The sequence below is a fragment of the Carassius carassius genome, chromosome 3 (genome assembly GCF_963082965.1).
Source record: "Carassius carassius chromosome 3, fCarCar2.1, whole genome shotgun sequence".
NCBI lineage: Eukaryota > Metazoa > Chordata > Actinopteri > Cypriniformes > Cyprinidae > Carassius > Carassius carassius.
Window position 1 is genome coordinate 14,749,852 of NC_081757.1, and position 14,478 is coordinate 14,764,329.

Sequence of the window (14,478 nt, forward strand, 5' to 3'; positions counted from 1 at the left end):
TGACTGATCAGATCTTTTTTTAATTGTTTACAAGATCATGAATATGTTCAATAAATAGACTGTAGTATCACTTTTACTGTATAAACTTCATCTTTTTTACATGCAGTCCATAAAATTTTCATCTGACGGAATAATTTACCCTGTTATGTATTTACACAAATAGATATTTTTATTTTATGTCTCTTTTTTAGAACTCTCAATAAAATCTATACATTGTGTACACTATCTGCCCCTCTTAATGGTCAATGTGCATACACACGAAGTGTCTATCCGTATAAACCGCCAGCCGATCTTCCTTTTGCTATCCATGGTAAGGGCTCGCACGTAAGACTGGGTTGTCCGGCATTGTGAGTTATAGTGCCGCTTGTCTATTCCTCGACAGCCCTCCTTTGTGTACCCTAAGGGGTTGCATTTGGTCTCGTAAAAGTATTGCTTCAGCTGACCATTAGTCACGGGGACCTTCTCCAGGACAGTGACCGTCTGGCCCGACATGTCTATGGCCGTCTTTTTGTCCAGAGCCGTCACCCACTGGCTAATACTGTCACAAACGCTGAGCTCCCCTCGCCGCGCGGGGTCTGAGTGCCGCCGCACGCGCATCGACATGTTGGCGGCATCCAGGTAGTTTTTGTATTCCTCCAAGAGAAAGAGTAACGGCGGCTCCAAAGGCACTTGGTTGCTGATCATCACCCGCGAGGCGTACATGTCAACATCCTTCGAGTCAGCCATGGCTGCGGGAACGCCCCCTCCTTGGCCCTGGTCGGCCCCGGGCCCCAGTTGCTGCGTCGCCTCTCCTTCCACCTCAAGCAACTCCTCAATCACCTGCTCGAAAGTGTCCGTGAGTGAGGGCAGCCCGCCCCCACTCTGTGGAGTCCCGTGGCCTCGGCTGCCTGAGGTGATGGCAGCGGCGGCGGCGGCAGCGGCGCCCAGGTAGCCCTCAGCCCGGTGGCCCCCCTGCACGCCCGGGATCTCTCTCATGGGCGCAGCTCTCATGCAACTGAAGTATGAAATAACCATAGTAACGAACAGGATGGTCATCACTCTTCTAACCTGTTGGAACTGGAGACAGCAAAAGAGGGAAAGACGAGAGGAATGGGGGGAGGGAGGAAGAGAAAACACAACGTAAAGCAACCATTTTCTTTCACCATACTGCAATAAACATTATGTTAAACACCCTTGTTAACAGCCATGTGTTATTATGCCCAATGAAGCTTTGCAAATCGTTTTCATATTGCACTACAAAGTACGACACAAACAAAATGTGCCAACTTGTTATTTCTTTGTTTCATTTTCAGTTACCGGCCCGCGGGAGCGCAACTAACTCTCTATGCTTTCTCCGTCCCTGGACACACACCTGCATGTTTGTGCCCCCTTCCCCCACCAAAAAATATAGCGGGCTAAATTCAGAGACCCTGGAGTATCATTAAGAGGACACGAGAGAACTGCACCCACTCTCCTCCATCTTTCTTCCCCTTCCCTTCCTTCTTCTCCCTTGCCTCCTCTGTCCCCTTAGAGGTGTGTGAACTGCTTGTGTGAGTATCAGACAGAACAAATATAGGTGACAAGTCAAAAAACGAAAGAACAGCTTCTATCATCGAGGTTTTTCATGAGCAATTCAATATTGAATTCACTCTATTTTACATTTTGACATTTACTGCAATAATACATAATTTATACTACTAAAATCATAAAATGTTTCTTTTTTTAATTTCTAAAATGTTTGATGTTACAGATGTACTTTATATACTTCCCAAATGTATAACAACATCTAAACTTCTCTGGAATAAGCTGAGCAGGATTCCTTTGGAAGAACAAACCCTCACAGCAAGACAGAGAGATAAGGAAAGACACAGTAAAAATGCAGAGAATGAACTGAAATAGAGTGATTAAAGAAAGGTACCCAGAGAATGTAGAGATGCAGAAAGACCCCAGTCATTCATTCGCTCATTCATACCTACACTTAAACTGCCATGTTCTTATCAATGACATTTTACCAGACAACGAAAACAACGCAACTAAATGAAAATTCCAGGAAACCGTGAACCAGTTTGAATCCTCCTCTCTCCCTTCCTCCCTGCATCTCTCTTACCTCTCTGAAGTCCCTCTATGAGTCACTGCGATTCATTGCATCCAACGGCATCCCAGTGCATACAAACAGACAGGGGAACATGCATACCCAACAACAAAAAATACCCATTACTCTCACTTTTCTAGGGAGCGGGAGAAGAGGAGAGGTAGGGGTGGGGAAAGGGGGGCCGAGGGGGGAGTACATTTAAAAATATCCAGCACCGCAGCAAGGCTTTGCAAGTTCTCTGTGTGCTGTCCTCTCGATGCTCCATGCAGCCTCAGGAAGAGGCAGAGGGAGGATCTGCTCCCAGAGCAGAAGGCAGTACGGGCCGGTAGGAGAGAAGAAAGCACACGCCCTGTCTAAAAGGCATTTGTTTCATTCTTAATTGGTGTCTAGGGCCACGACTGCGATTTGCCAGCGCAGCGATGACTGCCATGGAGATGTGCCTTCTATAAATAGGCCGGCTGGGAGTCCCACAGTCTCGATTCAGAATATCACAGCCCTCTACTTAATGAGCTCAAAGTCCCCTCGGTCAGTGACGTCGTAGTCCACGAGGGGTGTGTGTGTGAGAGAGCGTGTGAGCACCAACGTACGCGTGTGTGTGTTTGGCTAGGGAGATGAGGTGGGAGCATCTTTAATCTCTCCTCTCAAATGGTCAAAAACAAGCATGGAAAAACTCAGTGCTGAGGATACAGCTGTGGAGGACAGATCAATCTTAATCAAATCAGGCAGCGTGCAAAATGTGTGTACAAGATGCTTCTGCGGGCATGAAAAGATACTTCAGTCTGTCAGCTTTCCCCGTAATGGAAAAAGCTTCTTACATTGTCAGCAATTACCTCTGCTGAATATAGCGAGGAATTTAAAGTGCTTGCCTGAGGATTATTCAATGATTCTCTCTTATTTCATTCCTCCAGATGTGTCGCGCCTGTGAGGACGGAGGAATAAATGTCAGCGTTCCTGCTCTCAAGACAACCTTAATGTGGGTTTACGCACACACAGAGCAGCACAGCCCAGTAACGCCCCAGTTTCAGGATGATCTCAATTAGCAAACATCTGTTGTCTTCTAATGAGAGAAGTATTTATATATATTGCAGAGGTTTCTGAATGAAATAACAGCATCAGTCATGCTGACACCCAAATCCCTTCTGCTGCCTTACCTGACAGCAGATGGAGTACCAATGCCATCTCAAATCCTACTGGTAATACATAACCTTAAATATATTACAGAGCTACATGGCTTTGAGGTGTCATGTAAAAGGGCGAAGGTCAGGTATTGTTGACTTCTGAACTTGTAAATTGTATCTTTCTCTCCTAATTAGACTAGAGCACCGGTGTGTAGTTGTGTGGCAGCGGGTGGAGGCTGAGAGCACAACATCCCTGATGACGTCTCTCTCTGGTCTCAAAGGGGGATGAGAGGAAAAGGGCGGTGGGGCCAGAAGGAGTGGTGCTAGGGGGCAGTGCCACTCATCAGATCACAATTGCTTTCCATTTTCCTCTGGGGTCCCTTTTCACCAGGAACAACAAACAATTTTATTTCTAACTCTGCTATTTCCTGTTTCCATCAAGAGAATCAATATGGATTATGCTCTCAATCAACTTCCTGTTAAACGGTAATCTAGACGATGAATCACTTTATTGCTCTGGGACTGAGTTGGCAATAACTGAGACCTTCTGTCTCATTCAAAGCAGCAAGGGAAGACAAGATTACCTTGACAGACATGTTTGTTCTGCTTTTAATATGCGTGTGTTTGAGCTGTGCATGATAATGCAGTATCAATATCCTGTCATCGTACAGTATGATGTGCAAACATGAGTTATGTTTGTGTACACAGGCAGAACAGGTGTTTTAGATGGGTCACAGAACCTGAGTGGCAATGCGGTTGTAGGCGCCACAAAAAAAAAAAATCCAGTCACGGGTTCAGGTGTGTTTAAATGTTCAAAATAAAAAAACTTTGGTTAATGGTTAATGCCGAAATAATCAGTTCAACTGTTAGGGAAACAAAGCTGCTAAATTCATGCTTTTTGTGTTCCATTTGTTAGGCCTTTGAAGCCAGATTCATTATGAGGTATTGAATATACAACAAACCAGGTTTCCATCAATCAAACCTCACACATGACAAACCATCAAGCCTTCAGTGATCTTTCAAGCTCTCTATCTACAAAATAAGGTAAAGAACAATTGATGACATACTTCATCCACACAGCTGTATTTGATCCATGTGGTCGGGGCTTGGTAGGAGCATGTTCAAACGCCTTTCACTGTAAAACATGATTGTACTTTAATTGGGCATGAGTGGCAGCTCTATGGTTTTGGCAAAAAGACCACATGCACCTGCTCAATTGTTTAGAAAGGGGCAGGTAGGACAGGCTAGATTGGTCTGCATGATCATGATTCCAGCACAACTGCGTTTGCTTAAATCTCCATGTCATAGGGGGATTAAGAAACAAAACCACTCATGACAGATGTATAAGACTTTTCCAACTTAAAAGAATTGTGGTTACAGACACTTTTCAGACACTAGTCTTAGCACTCTAAGGAAAAAATTAAATAGGTATTCACTACTTAAGGACAAAGATATTTAACAATGCATGATTAAATATTTGAAAAGAACCACAAAAAAAAAAAGTTGGTGAAAATGCTTGTAGCCTGAGAAAAGATTTGAAATTGCTTTGGTGTACTTGTCTCAATGACAAGAACACTGTAGCGTGCATCACCTAAGCTCACACAGGTGTCTCAGCTGGTAATTATTATTTTGACTTTAAGAGCACATTAAAATGTGGAATCCATAATAGTGACAATCTGGCATTAGTGGTAACACAGCAAGAAACAACTGCAAAATAACACTCTCTATTCGTCTATGGTGAAATCTATGTTTTCAAATGGAAGGTTTTTCAAGGGGTTGAGTCGGTGCTTGTTTAAGAAGTTCAAGACCTCCATCTTGTCTAACCCCAACTGTATACATAATGTTAAAGAAGTGATGTACAAAAGCAACAAGAGTGATGAACACCCAGAAATCAAGGAACACCCTTGATTTAGCTCTAGTTAATGCAAAAATATACATTATATTAAACGAAACTAGACATTTTGCAAATTACAGCAATTTGTATGAGTATATTGCTGAAAAAAAAAAAACTACCTATAAAACACTTCTAGAAGAGACACATAAACTGTTAAGATTAAGACATGCTTCGGTTCACATCAATGTGACGGGGATTAATTGATGGGGGTGTTAGGCCTTATGTAAAAGTAATTTACTAAGTATATATGGGTCTCATTTGGGGTTTTATAAAAAAAAACAATAATAAAAGTTCGATTCTAAGTTAATCGGATCGCGTATTTTAGCCTGTTGTCAATAACGAACGGAACAGATGTCGTAGGTAACCATGACAACAGTATGATCAGTATCGGGCGGTTACTTCATTACAGGTAAAAGAATAATCACAGTATATATTAATACATGGTTTTATAAGTTCTTAGATAAATTAAACTAGTAGATGCGTGAGAAGAAAGATTTCAGATTACACCCCCACCCCCCCAAAAAGGATCCTTACAACAATCATAAAGTTAACAGTGCAGTTTAAATATCCTTCAAACATAATTCCTACGAAACTGACGACTCCACTGTAAGTTAAGTCATTGTAAAAGAGGCTGACTTGTTCGCGATGGCAAATGTCTCTATTGCTGAAAGGCAGAAGACAAAGACAAATTAAACATTAGCGCTGTAATAATTTATGTATAAGTTTCGTATTTTCTCGTAACAGGAGAAAGGGCAATGCATTGGCGAACTGGATCCGCGAGGAAAATATCATCTAAGATTTGCCACTCTATATGTTAGTAGAGATTGAGTTCTTTTCCAGGAACTTTCTAAAGAATTTGAAACATCCTGCGGGTACATTATATCAAACAACGTATCATGCCGCGATGGTGCGGGAATATGCCATTACAGCTAGTTAGTAGCCTATGAACTGAACGTCACATTAGATTTTCTAAACTAGAAAAGTGGTGTCTGAGACACACGAGACCAAGCGGCATCCACAGTCCATCCTTAACTAGTTAACATGCTTTACAACATTTTGGCACTAGATGGCGCGTTCGTCTAGCCTACATAAAGCGCATTTGAAGTGAAGGCGAGCAGAAAAGAATAGACCATTAGAAACATCTCTTTCTCTTTCTGACACATAAACAAACCTACGCGTATACAGAGAGAACGCAGATTAATACGAATGAATAGGCTTGTTTTCTTTAGTGCATCGTAGTCATGCTTTTCTTCCTAAATAAATTTCTTTATATATCTTTAGTATAATAGGCTATATTATACAATATAATAGTAATCTCGACTTGGTCACTATTAACAGCTTTGTAAACAACAGTACGCATTACAACGAAGTCGATTACGATTCGGAGAAAATACACTAGTAGTATAATTTAGTTTAAGCCATTTGCCCACTTTGCATCCCAAAGCAGCTCAGAACTATAATTTATTTGTTAGTTTCTAATTTGAAAACTTTATCCTCGCTTTGGGACTTTATCTGTTCCAGGGGAAGGCTAGACTCTACACGGTAAACCTAAACGATGAGCTCAAGTTTCTTGTTCTTCGAATCTCATTGAATTCACAAAACGCATTTATTCTCTGAACGTTCGCGCGCATAGTTTTAGCTTAAACCGTATAAACAATCTGTCCTTATGGGTAAATATAGCCTACTGTTATATGTCGTTTGGTAATACTTTTACGCCATCGACGAGTAAAAATTACATATTAATAAAATATCCACGTCCTTTGTGCCCGAGTGCAGCAAATATAATCAAACTAACGTTTAAACAACTTAACACATAAAAGTGGCAATGATAAACAGCTCACAGCCCTGGATGATAAACCAAAGCAACTTTTGGTCCTACTGACCCCTAGCAGAAATTCAATCAACGTAATAACGCCGTAGCCTGTCTTATTAATGCACGCAAGCATAGCGTTTCATGTTGCCGCTGGATGATCCAACATTTGATTCTTAACTCGCCTTCTCATTTCAAGGCGCAGTCAATACAAACCCGCTGTAATCAATCTATTACGCATAAAAACCTACCTTTACTGTCCAGTCGTAAAGGAGACCATTCAGCAGGACAGTGTCATCTGGGATGTTTTGGATAAGCCCTCCGCGTAACTATTTTGCTCTATTTGTCTGCTCTTCGCCAAGCAGCAGCTGCAGGTTGTCTCTTCAGCTTTTGAGCAAATAGATTAAATTATTGATGGTGGAAATTGCATGGCTGAGGTAATGGACTCCCATGACTGAGCGGATCCTTTGGAGTTGGGTTGAAGCAGTTGGATGGCATAGTGAGCGCTCGCGGTGTAGTGCGCATTGAGAGAGCTCTCCAGCTTGAAATGAAGGCTTCATTCCTCGCGACAACAGTAACTACTGCGTGACGTTGCAACATGTGACTCCAGCGCGAGCGCGACCGAGCGCTAACCGAACCGAGTGAGACGCTTGTTCCTAACGAATAACCGGAAAGTATGATATGGCGTTTACCCAGAGCAAAAAAGAAACATATGAGAGAAACCTTAATAATTCCTGGATGTGACGAGTCCGATCTTTTCTGTGAAGTGCTTCTTCAACTGATTACCATTGAGTCAGTGTGGGCTTCGTGACATGATCCCAGTTTACCAAAGTGAAACACATAAGCTAATACGAACTCAGTTTTGTTTCATTTTTGTTGACTATAAGGAGTATTTAGACATGAGAAATTATAGCTACAAATGTATCAAGCTTCTTTTGTACAACCGGTAAAATAATAATTTATTGTTTTAAGTTATTACATTCGCAGTTCTCCATTCGAAAGATAATTTATGGTTTTAAGTTATTGCATTTGCCATCTAAATCTCCATAGTTCATTCCACTTTAAATTCATTGGCTTTGCTGCCACCAAATGCTGCAACAGCTTCCTAATGGACAGCCGTTAGGTTAATATGAAACACCTTTCTGTGACAAGACTATAGATCATCTGCTGAAATTGATATTTGCAATTGTGACTCCACAAAGGTAGCTTCAAAAGTAAAGAGCTCACTCCTTACCCCCTCCACATCAAGGACCTATTATTTCCTGGCCCTCTCTGTATGTGATATTTTAAACTATTGTCAGCTCGAGACCCTTATGTGGCAGATGTTGGTTCGCTGCTTTTAAAACTATACATTGTTCTTCCAGTGTCAGTTATTTTCCTCCAATAATGGGAGCGGTTTGTTTGATATTTGTAAAGTAAATGGTCAGAGATGTTCAAACTAATAGGGCGGTGATATAATTTTGCTATTCGACTCTAGCTTTACTATTTATTGTATGCAGTATTTCACATGACCTTCCAGGAGGAGTTTAGGAGAACTACTCCTTGTTCTTTCACCCAATGCTATACACCGCATCATTAGCCCCATACTTTCACCAGGACTCTAAAGCTCCGATTGCTTTTGGATCTCGTCCAGTGCAAGATTTATATTGATGAGTTTGATGTATAGTGATGATTATTCTCTGCATAAGGTAATGAGGTGGAGCGGTTTCAAACCTAGCTGTTCCCAGCATGGGAGTGGATGCTAACACCTGCCTCCTCTCACACACACACACACACACACACACACACACCCACATGCACACATACACTATCACTCTCTCTCTTTATTTCTTTCCATCTCCATCTTTGTTTCTTTCTCTCCTTCTCATCTTCTATCTTTTTGTACTACTTAACTTGCATAACTTTATGAATACACTTTTACCTTCACTCGTTTTGACATACTCATGCTTACAGCCCCTTCCTCTCTCCTATAGGGACAAGCCAAGTTGAATTACTCATCCCATAGGTTCACAGGAGGAGAGGGCAAACCCTGGATGACAAAGAGTTGCATCAGCAATTACTGAGCGACATGACTTCAAGAGAGGTAAAATGCACACACACACACACACACACACTCATACACTCCTGTACACTCTTACATTGCGCATTAAGGCTGTTCCAGCTAGGTAATCCATAAATAAATCACTCTGCTTCTCATTAGGAGCACAAAAACAACATGGATCTCATTCAGATCTGCACATACAGCACAAAGTTGACACCAGAACCACAGACAGAACTAAGATAACCACAAAGTGGACATATGGACTAATGAGAATACAGCATGAGATGAACTGTGGGAAGACCTTGGCTTTCATTTGCTGCAACTTTGTGGAAACTTTAGGGTCCACAAAATGAAGACAAAACATACAGTGTGGACATTAGAGCTGAAACATTTGCTGGAACTTGACCATCAGGATCGACGTGTTCAAAGTGATGAATGTTGAGAGAGTCGGAGCGGCGTCAGAAGCGATGGCCGTGTCTCTATCCAATAGGTCGGGTCGCTAATGACGTCACCTCAGCTTTCTCAAATACGTGCCATCTGTTGTCTTGTGTTCTGTCTTGACCCATCATAGCATATTCCATCCTGGAGCTGACAGAACAGGTCTTCCACACAATGGCAAAATAGGATTTTGAAGTTGCCCTGTGACACTTAATGAAGCATCTTTCTGAACATGTTGGAGGAAATCTGTGTCCTGTACAAACCTGAAATGGTAAAATACTTTCCACTATTCCAGAGCAAGATAAACTTTTAGTGTCAACTAGCTGTAGAAACAGAGGTGATGGCTTCTTGAGAAAAAAAGAGCTTTGGGCCACTACTAGAAAATGAGAAAACTAGACAAGTTCATAGTGTGACAGGCCAATAAGGTTAGTTTACAACATTTATCAAACACATCACAGTACTGTCACAGAGCACAGGGAAGTGAAGCCATTTCTAACCATCAGTGCTGCAATGAAAAACACAAAGAAACCGCAAAATGGGTGTCAATTTGGCACTAGATTGCACACTGAAATACACTCCTAAAAAAAAAAAGGTTCTTTATTGACATCTATGATTCCATGAAGAACCTTTTAACATCCATGGAACCTTTCCATTTCACAAAAGGTTTTTTTATTGTGGAAGAGTGTTCTTCACACCAAGAAAAATGATTCTTTTAAATGAAAGGTTCTTAGAAGAACCCATACTTTGCTGCAAACCCCGGCTTTATTTTTAAGATTTTATTTTCATTTCACACACAAGCCAGCTGTTAACAAAAATATGAACAACGAAACTTACATCATGCAAAGTATACTTTAAAAAACTCAGTTGATGATTTATTGTTGTTTAGTCTGGAATTTGGAGTATACGTTTGAGTATGTACACTCGCCAAAGTGTCCCATCTTTCCATTTTGTCATTGCATTGAAATGAGTGAGTCACTTAGTGGAACTTAAGTTTGCCCATTCCTGGGTGTCTGTCTCTGTTTTTTTCGGCTCGCTGTCTTTAGGGAAGGGAGTCTGGGTAGTGCTTGGTGTGACTCACATCACCGTCTGATCTGAGACCCACTCTGTACACTGAAGAATTGCGCAGTGCTCATCTCTCCAATAGCAAGATGCAACAGGTCCCTGTTATCAATAAAGGGCTGACAGTGGTCAACAGCGGCCAGTCGTGTAAGATAAAGATCACAGAGTCTTGACTTATAGCAGCTACATTATAGAACTACACACTTAGATATCCACTTTACCACATAGACACCATGAGCTATACAATCCACGTAACTGTAATCCATCCCTTGCAGCATACACCAGCTACACTGGTAATGTATCCGTGGGGTATAAGCCCTCTGCTGCACTTTATCCCTTTGTACACACATCCTCTGGTAATCTAGCCTTTTGCTTGCCCAACAAACCCTTATGTGTCAAGGGTGAGTATATTTACATAATTAGCTAGACAGTTTTTGTCATGCACTGTTGTAACCTGTCTTTTGTGGTCCTTTGTATATTAATTTAAAATATGCACATATTAATATACTGTAGACTTATAAAAACGAATACACGTGAAAAGTAACGCTATAAACAAATAGTACACTTCAGATTTGAAATAGCACTAAAAGTAATCTGACTGATGACTGTAAGCTCGAAATTGCATTGATTTACTTATTCATCGTAACAAACGAAGATGAGAAATTAAGAACTCAAGTGTCCACGAAGAATGAAACTCAGTGTTCTACAAAGCAGTTGGAAAGAAACTGACCTCTAAGAAATGTTAAACATCCCAATGTGGAAAAAAAAGTTTGCTTTGTTCAACAACCTTGTGTTAGAGCCCTCAGAAATAACGTTAAGCATATAGTCACTCTCAAACAAAAACACAGTCCGGATGACATTCTTAACCAACATCCACAGAGGCAAACTGCAAACATGTTAGAGAAGTCTTGCATATAGTACATACCCAAGCACTGACGTTGGCGAATAGTTAGAGGATTCCTTGGTGGAGCCTTAGTTGCCAGGCACCAGCACTAATGCTGCTCTGTAGCTATTCACATACAGGGAGGCAAGTGCCACTCCATTTTATATCAAGTGAGTTAAGCACACAGGTGGGTGGCAAACAAGTAGCAAAGCTCATCATACAGAACCCCATCAAACTCTTCAAATTAGGGTGCAGATATATGGTGGAGGTCAATAATATATATCCCAGACACACAAACACCCTTGTTTACGCAAACATTCAATGAAAACACAATGGGGTAACAGCACCCTAAATAGCATAGTTCTTTTAAAAAGACTTACAGAGAGAAAAGAACATGCATATCGAGACTCGTTTACAAGCAGGTTGTGGAGAAATTACACCATAAAGTAGAAATATCACACGACCTCTTGCAGAACGAGCACCTGCGCTAGAGCGCCGCAAGTCACGCTCCTGCTTGAGCGCGCGCCCAATTCCTCAAACCTCTTGTGGTTTTCTTGCGCGGAATATCCCGCGATCGGAGATGCTAACTGACTTAACGTCTTTAGACTTGTCCAAATAGTATTAAACACTAAAAGCGTCGGAAGTATCATTCATATAATTTTGGCACCGGGACATTAGCCTTTTTTAAATTGTGATTAATCTCAATACGATAATTGTTTTATATATAGGCCTATATATATATAGTTTTTACTATTGTTGATCGCGAAATTGTGAGACTATTGCTGTGCGCAAAATATAATCTTTCAAAGGGGTAAAAAAAAAAAAAAGGGACATTTTCCTTTTTCGCAATTGTGACGAGCACAGGCTTTTATTTCCCAAAGGAACCCTGCATATTCAGTAGGCCTATAATAAATTCCTCCCGTGAGTGAGGCAGGGCGCAATAAGTCGGTACATCTCTATAAAAGTTAATTAAGAAAGCCGCTCTCCGTAAACAAAACAATTTTCATATTTAGTTCATAAATGAATATCCCCTTATCTTCCGCAGCGGTCAGTCAAACGAAGATGAAGGAAACACGGATTAAACTGTAATAATATAATGGCACAATAGCATTATGTGACTGAATTGAACCTACCAATCTCAGATTTGTTATTGACGCCCACCCTTAACTCTGCAGCGATCGGAGAGAGGAGGGGAGGGGGGCAGAGAGGGAGATTCTCAGCTAGATAACACAACCCCATTTATGGACTGATCCGATGACGTACATTGCAGAAAGTTCTATAAAAAACCTTCCGTACATACAAAGTGTGTCGTGCCATCCCCCAGCACCCCCCACCTTCCCCGCATCCGCCTACAGCCCCTCCCCCCGAATGCCCACACCCACACCACCAACCCACATCTCTATTCCTCTCTGTCTTATGAACTAAAATTATATTATCTATACACGTTTATGTTTAGAAAAAAAAGCATTCAATAAATGAAAACATGACTCCGAGCCGTTAGGGGTGTAATAAAATCACACACAATTAATCTTTAATAACAACAACATTTCACTCTAAAGAAGGCTAAAAATATTTTTATATTTCATAAATTGATGCACAAGTATTTTGGCATTCACCACTGGATTACTTGTAATCATAAATAAGCATTATTTCGTTGAAAAACACAGAGCTGAAATTATGCATTAAATATTTGCTCAGAAAAACTGCGGTCGTGACCGTTTTGTTGCATGTCTACAATAACGTGCATAACATTTGCCCGAAAATGACAAGAGCATTACGAAGATTACAATGACAAAACGGCAATAATAAAATCTAGTTACAGCTAAAACCAGCTGCTATTATTGTCGGACTTTTCCAAAAACATATGCTGCTGTCCTACTTGATTTATGTCACTTTAAAGTCAGACTTTCGATACATTGTTTTTGTGGCAACAGATATTTTCTCGAAAACATGTTTCGTACGATTAGGCCTATAATAGAGAAAAAAATGTTAATAGAGAAATTACCGATTTAGCAGTGCTGAAAGGAGCTAATGCTGCCGGACAAAGAGAATCAGGCATAAGGATCATTTAAAAGAAGCCTAATGACACACTGAATGTCTTCCGCCTGATAGACTCTTGATTAACGCAGTGCTGAGGCGCCCGTGGGCTTTCGTGTCTGTCTGTTTGTCATTCAATCGCTTCACCCCTTAATCAGATTCTTGGATACAAAGAAAAAAAGGCGACCGTAGCCTATATTCTCCGCTCATCCCTCTCAGCAACCGAGACGAATTCCTAAACTTAGTCGGCATAAAAGTCAGAAATTCATCAGCGAAAGGCTCCTTTTAAACGCTGACTGTCCTAATTTCGCCTCTGTCTTGGCTTTTCTTCAGCTTTATCCACAATACGCGTGACACCCTCTCAGCCATTTCCTTATCAGGCAATCTTATCGGTGGCTCCATCTAACCCAGTCTGAACAAAATCTGACCACGCCTATCCAAATTCTTATTCACTTTAACTGGAAAAATATAGCCTATATATGAACCCACAAACACACACACACAATGTTTTGACCATCGGGCTATTTTTGGCGAGGCAATTCAAAATACTTTAGCATGATATGTTATCTGTGGCGAAAGCTTTTAGCTCTAAGTGGTTCCCAACTGTTCGGCGTGTGCACAGACAGACCTGTGCGCTGGGGAGCGAGATGAGCGGGTGATGCTGAAGGAGAGGAGTGGAAATCTCGGGATGAATGAAACCGAGAAGCGGTCCGTAGTAAAACACTAGGAATATGTCCACGATGACGAAGAGCGGAGATGCTACAGACGCGATTACATTGATAGGGCTGGTTGCACCACTTTAGAATCGATTCAACGAATAAATTATCCCTCCATGCTAACGAAAACAACATTAAGCTGTTAAGAAAGGATGATGAGAATGACAGGCACAGAGATAGATAGATAGATAGATAGATAGATAGATAGATAGATAGATAGATAGATAGATAGATAGATAGATAGATAGATAGATAGATAGATAGATAGACAGACAGACAGATAGATAGATAGATCCGGATCTTTTCGTTTTCAGCAAGACAGTAAGTAGGAGGTAGCTCGTGCTGAGTCGTATATTTTATTAAAGACAAGTCCCATTATTCAGCAAGCAAAGAAAAGCGTGTGCTAGACGA

The 14,478-nt window shown here is 41.1% G+C and overlaps 1 protein-coding gene and 1 long non-coding RNA gene across 6 annotated transcripts in view; one reads left to right on the forward strand and one right to left on the reverse strand.

Moving 5' to 3' along the window:
* Positions 1-14,478, reverse strand: part of bdnf (brain-derived neurotrophic factor) — a 16,948-nt gene continuing 2,470 nt past the window's right edge. For 3 of the 5 annotated variants that reach the window (XM_059530243.1, XM_059530224.1, XM_059530236.1), the window contains exon 2: positions 1-1,056. In XM_059530243.1, coding sequence (XP_059386226.1) covers positions 223-1,035 — 813 coding nt within the window. In that variant the 5' untranslated portion in view covers positions 1,036-1,056 and the 3' untranslated portion in view covers positions 1-222. Of the gene's footprint in view, positions 1,057-2,086; positions 3,240-7,144; positions 7,445-14,478 lie in introns of those variants that run through there. The other 2 variants (XM_059530231.1, XM_059530250.1) reach the window with 2 other exon arrangements.
* Positions 5,428-14,478, forward strand: part of LOC132121071 (uncharacterized) — a 24,797-nt gene continuing 15,746 nt past the window's right edge. The window contains exons 1-2 of the long non-coding RNA XR_009426230.1: positions 5,428-5,492; positions 8,867-8,976. This is a non-coding gene — a long non-coding RNA (uncharacterized LOC132121071). The remainder of the gene's footprint in view (positions 5,493-8,866; positions 8,977-14,478) is intronic.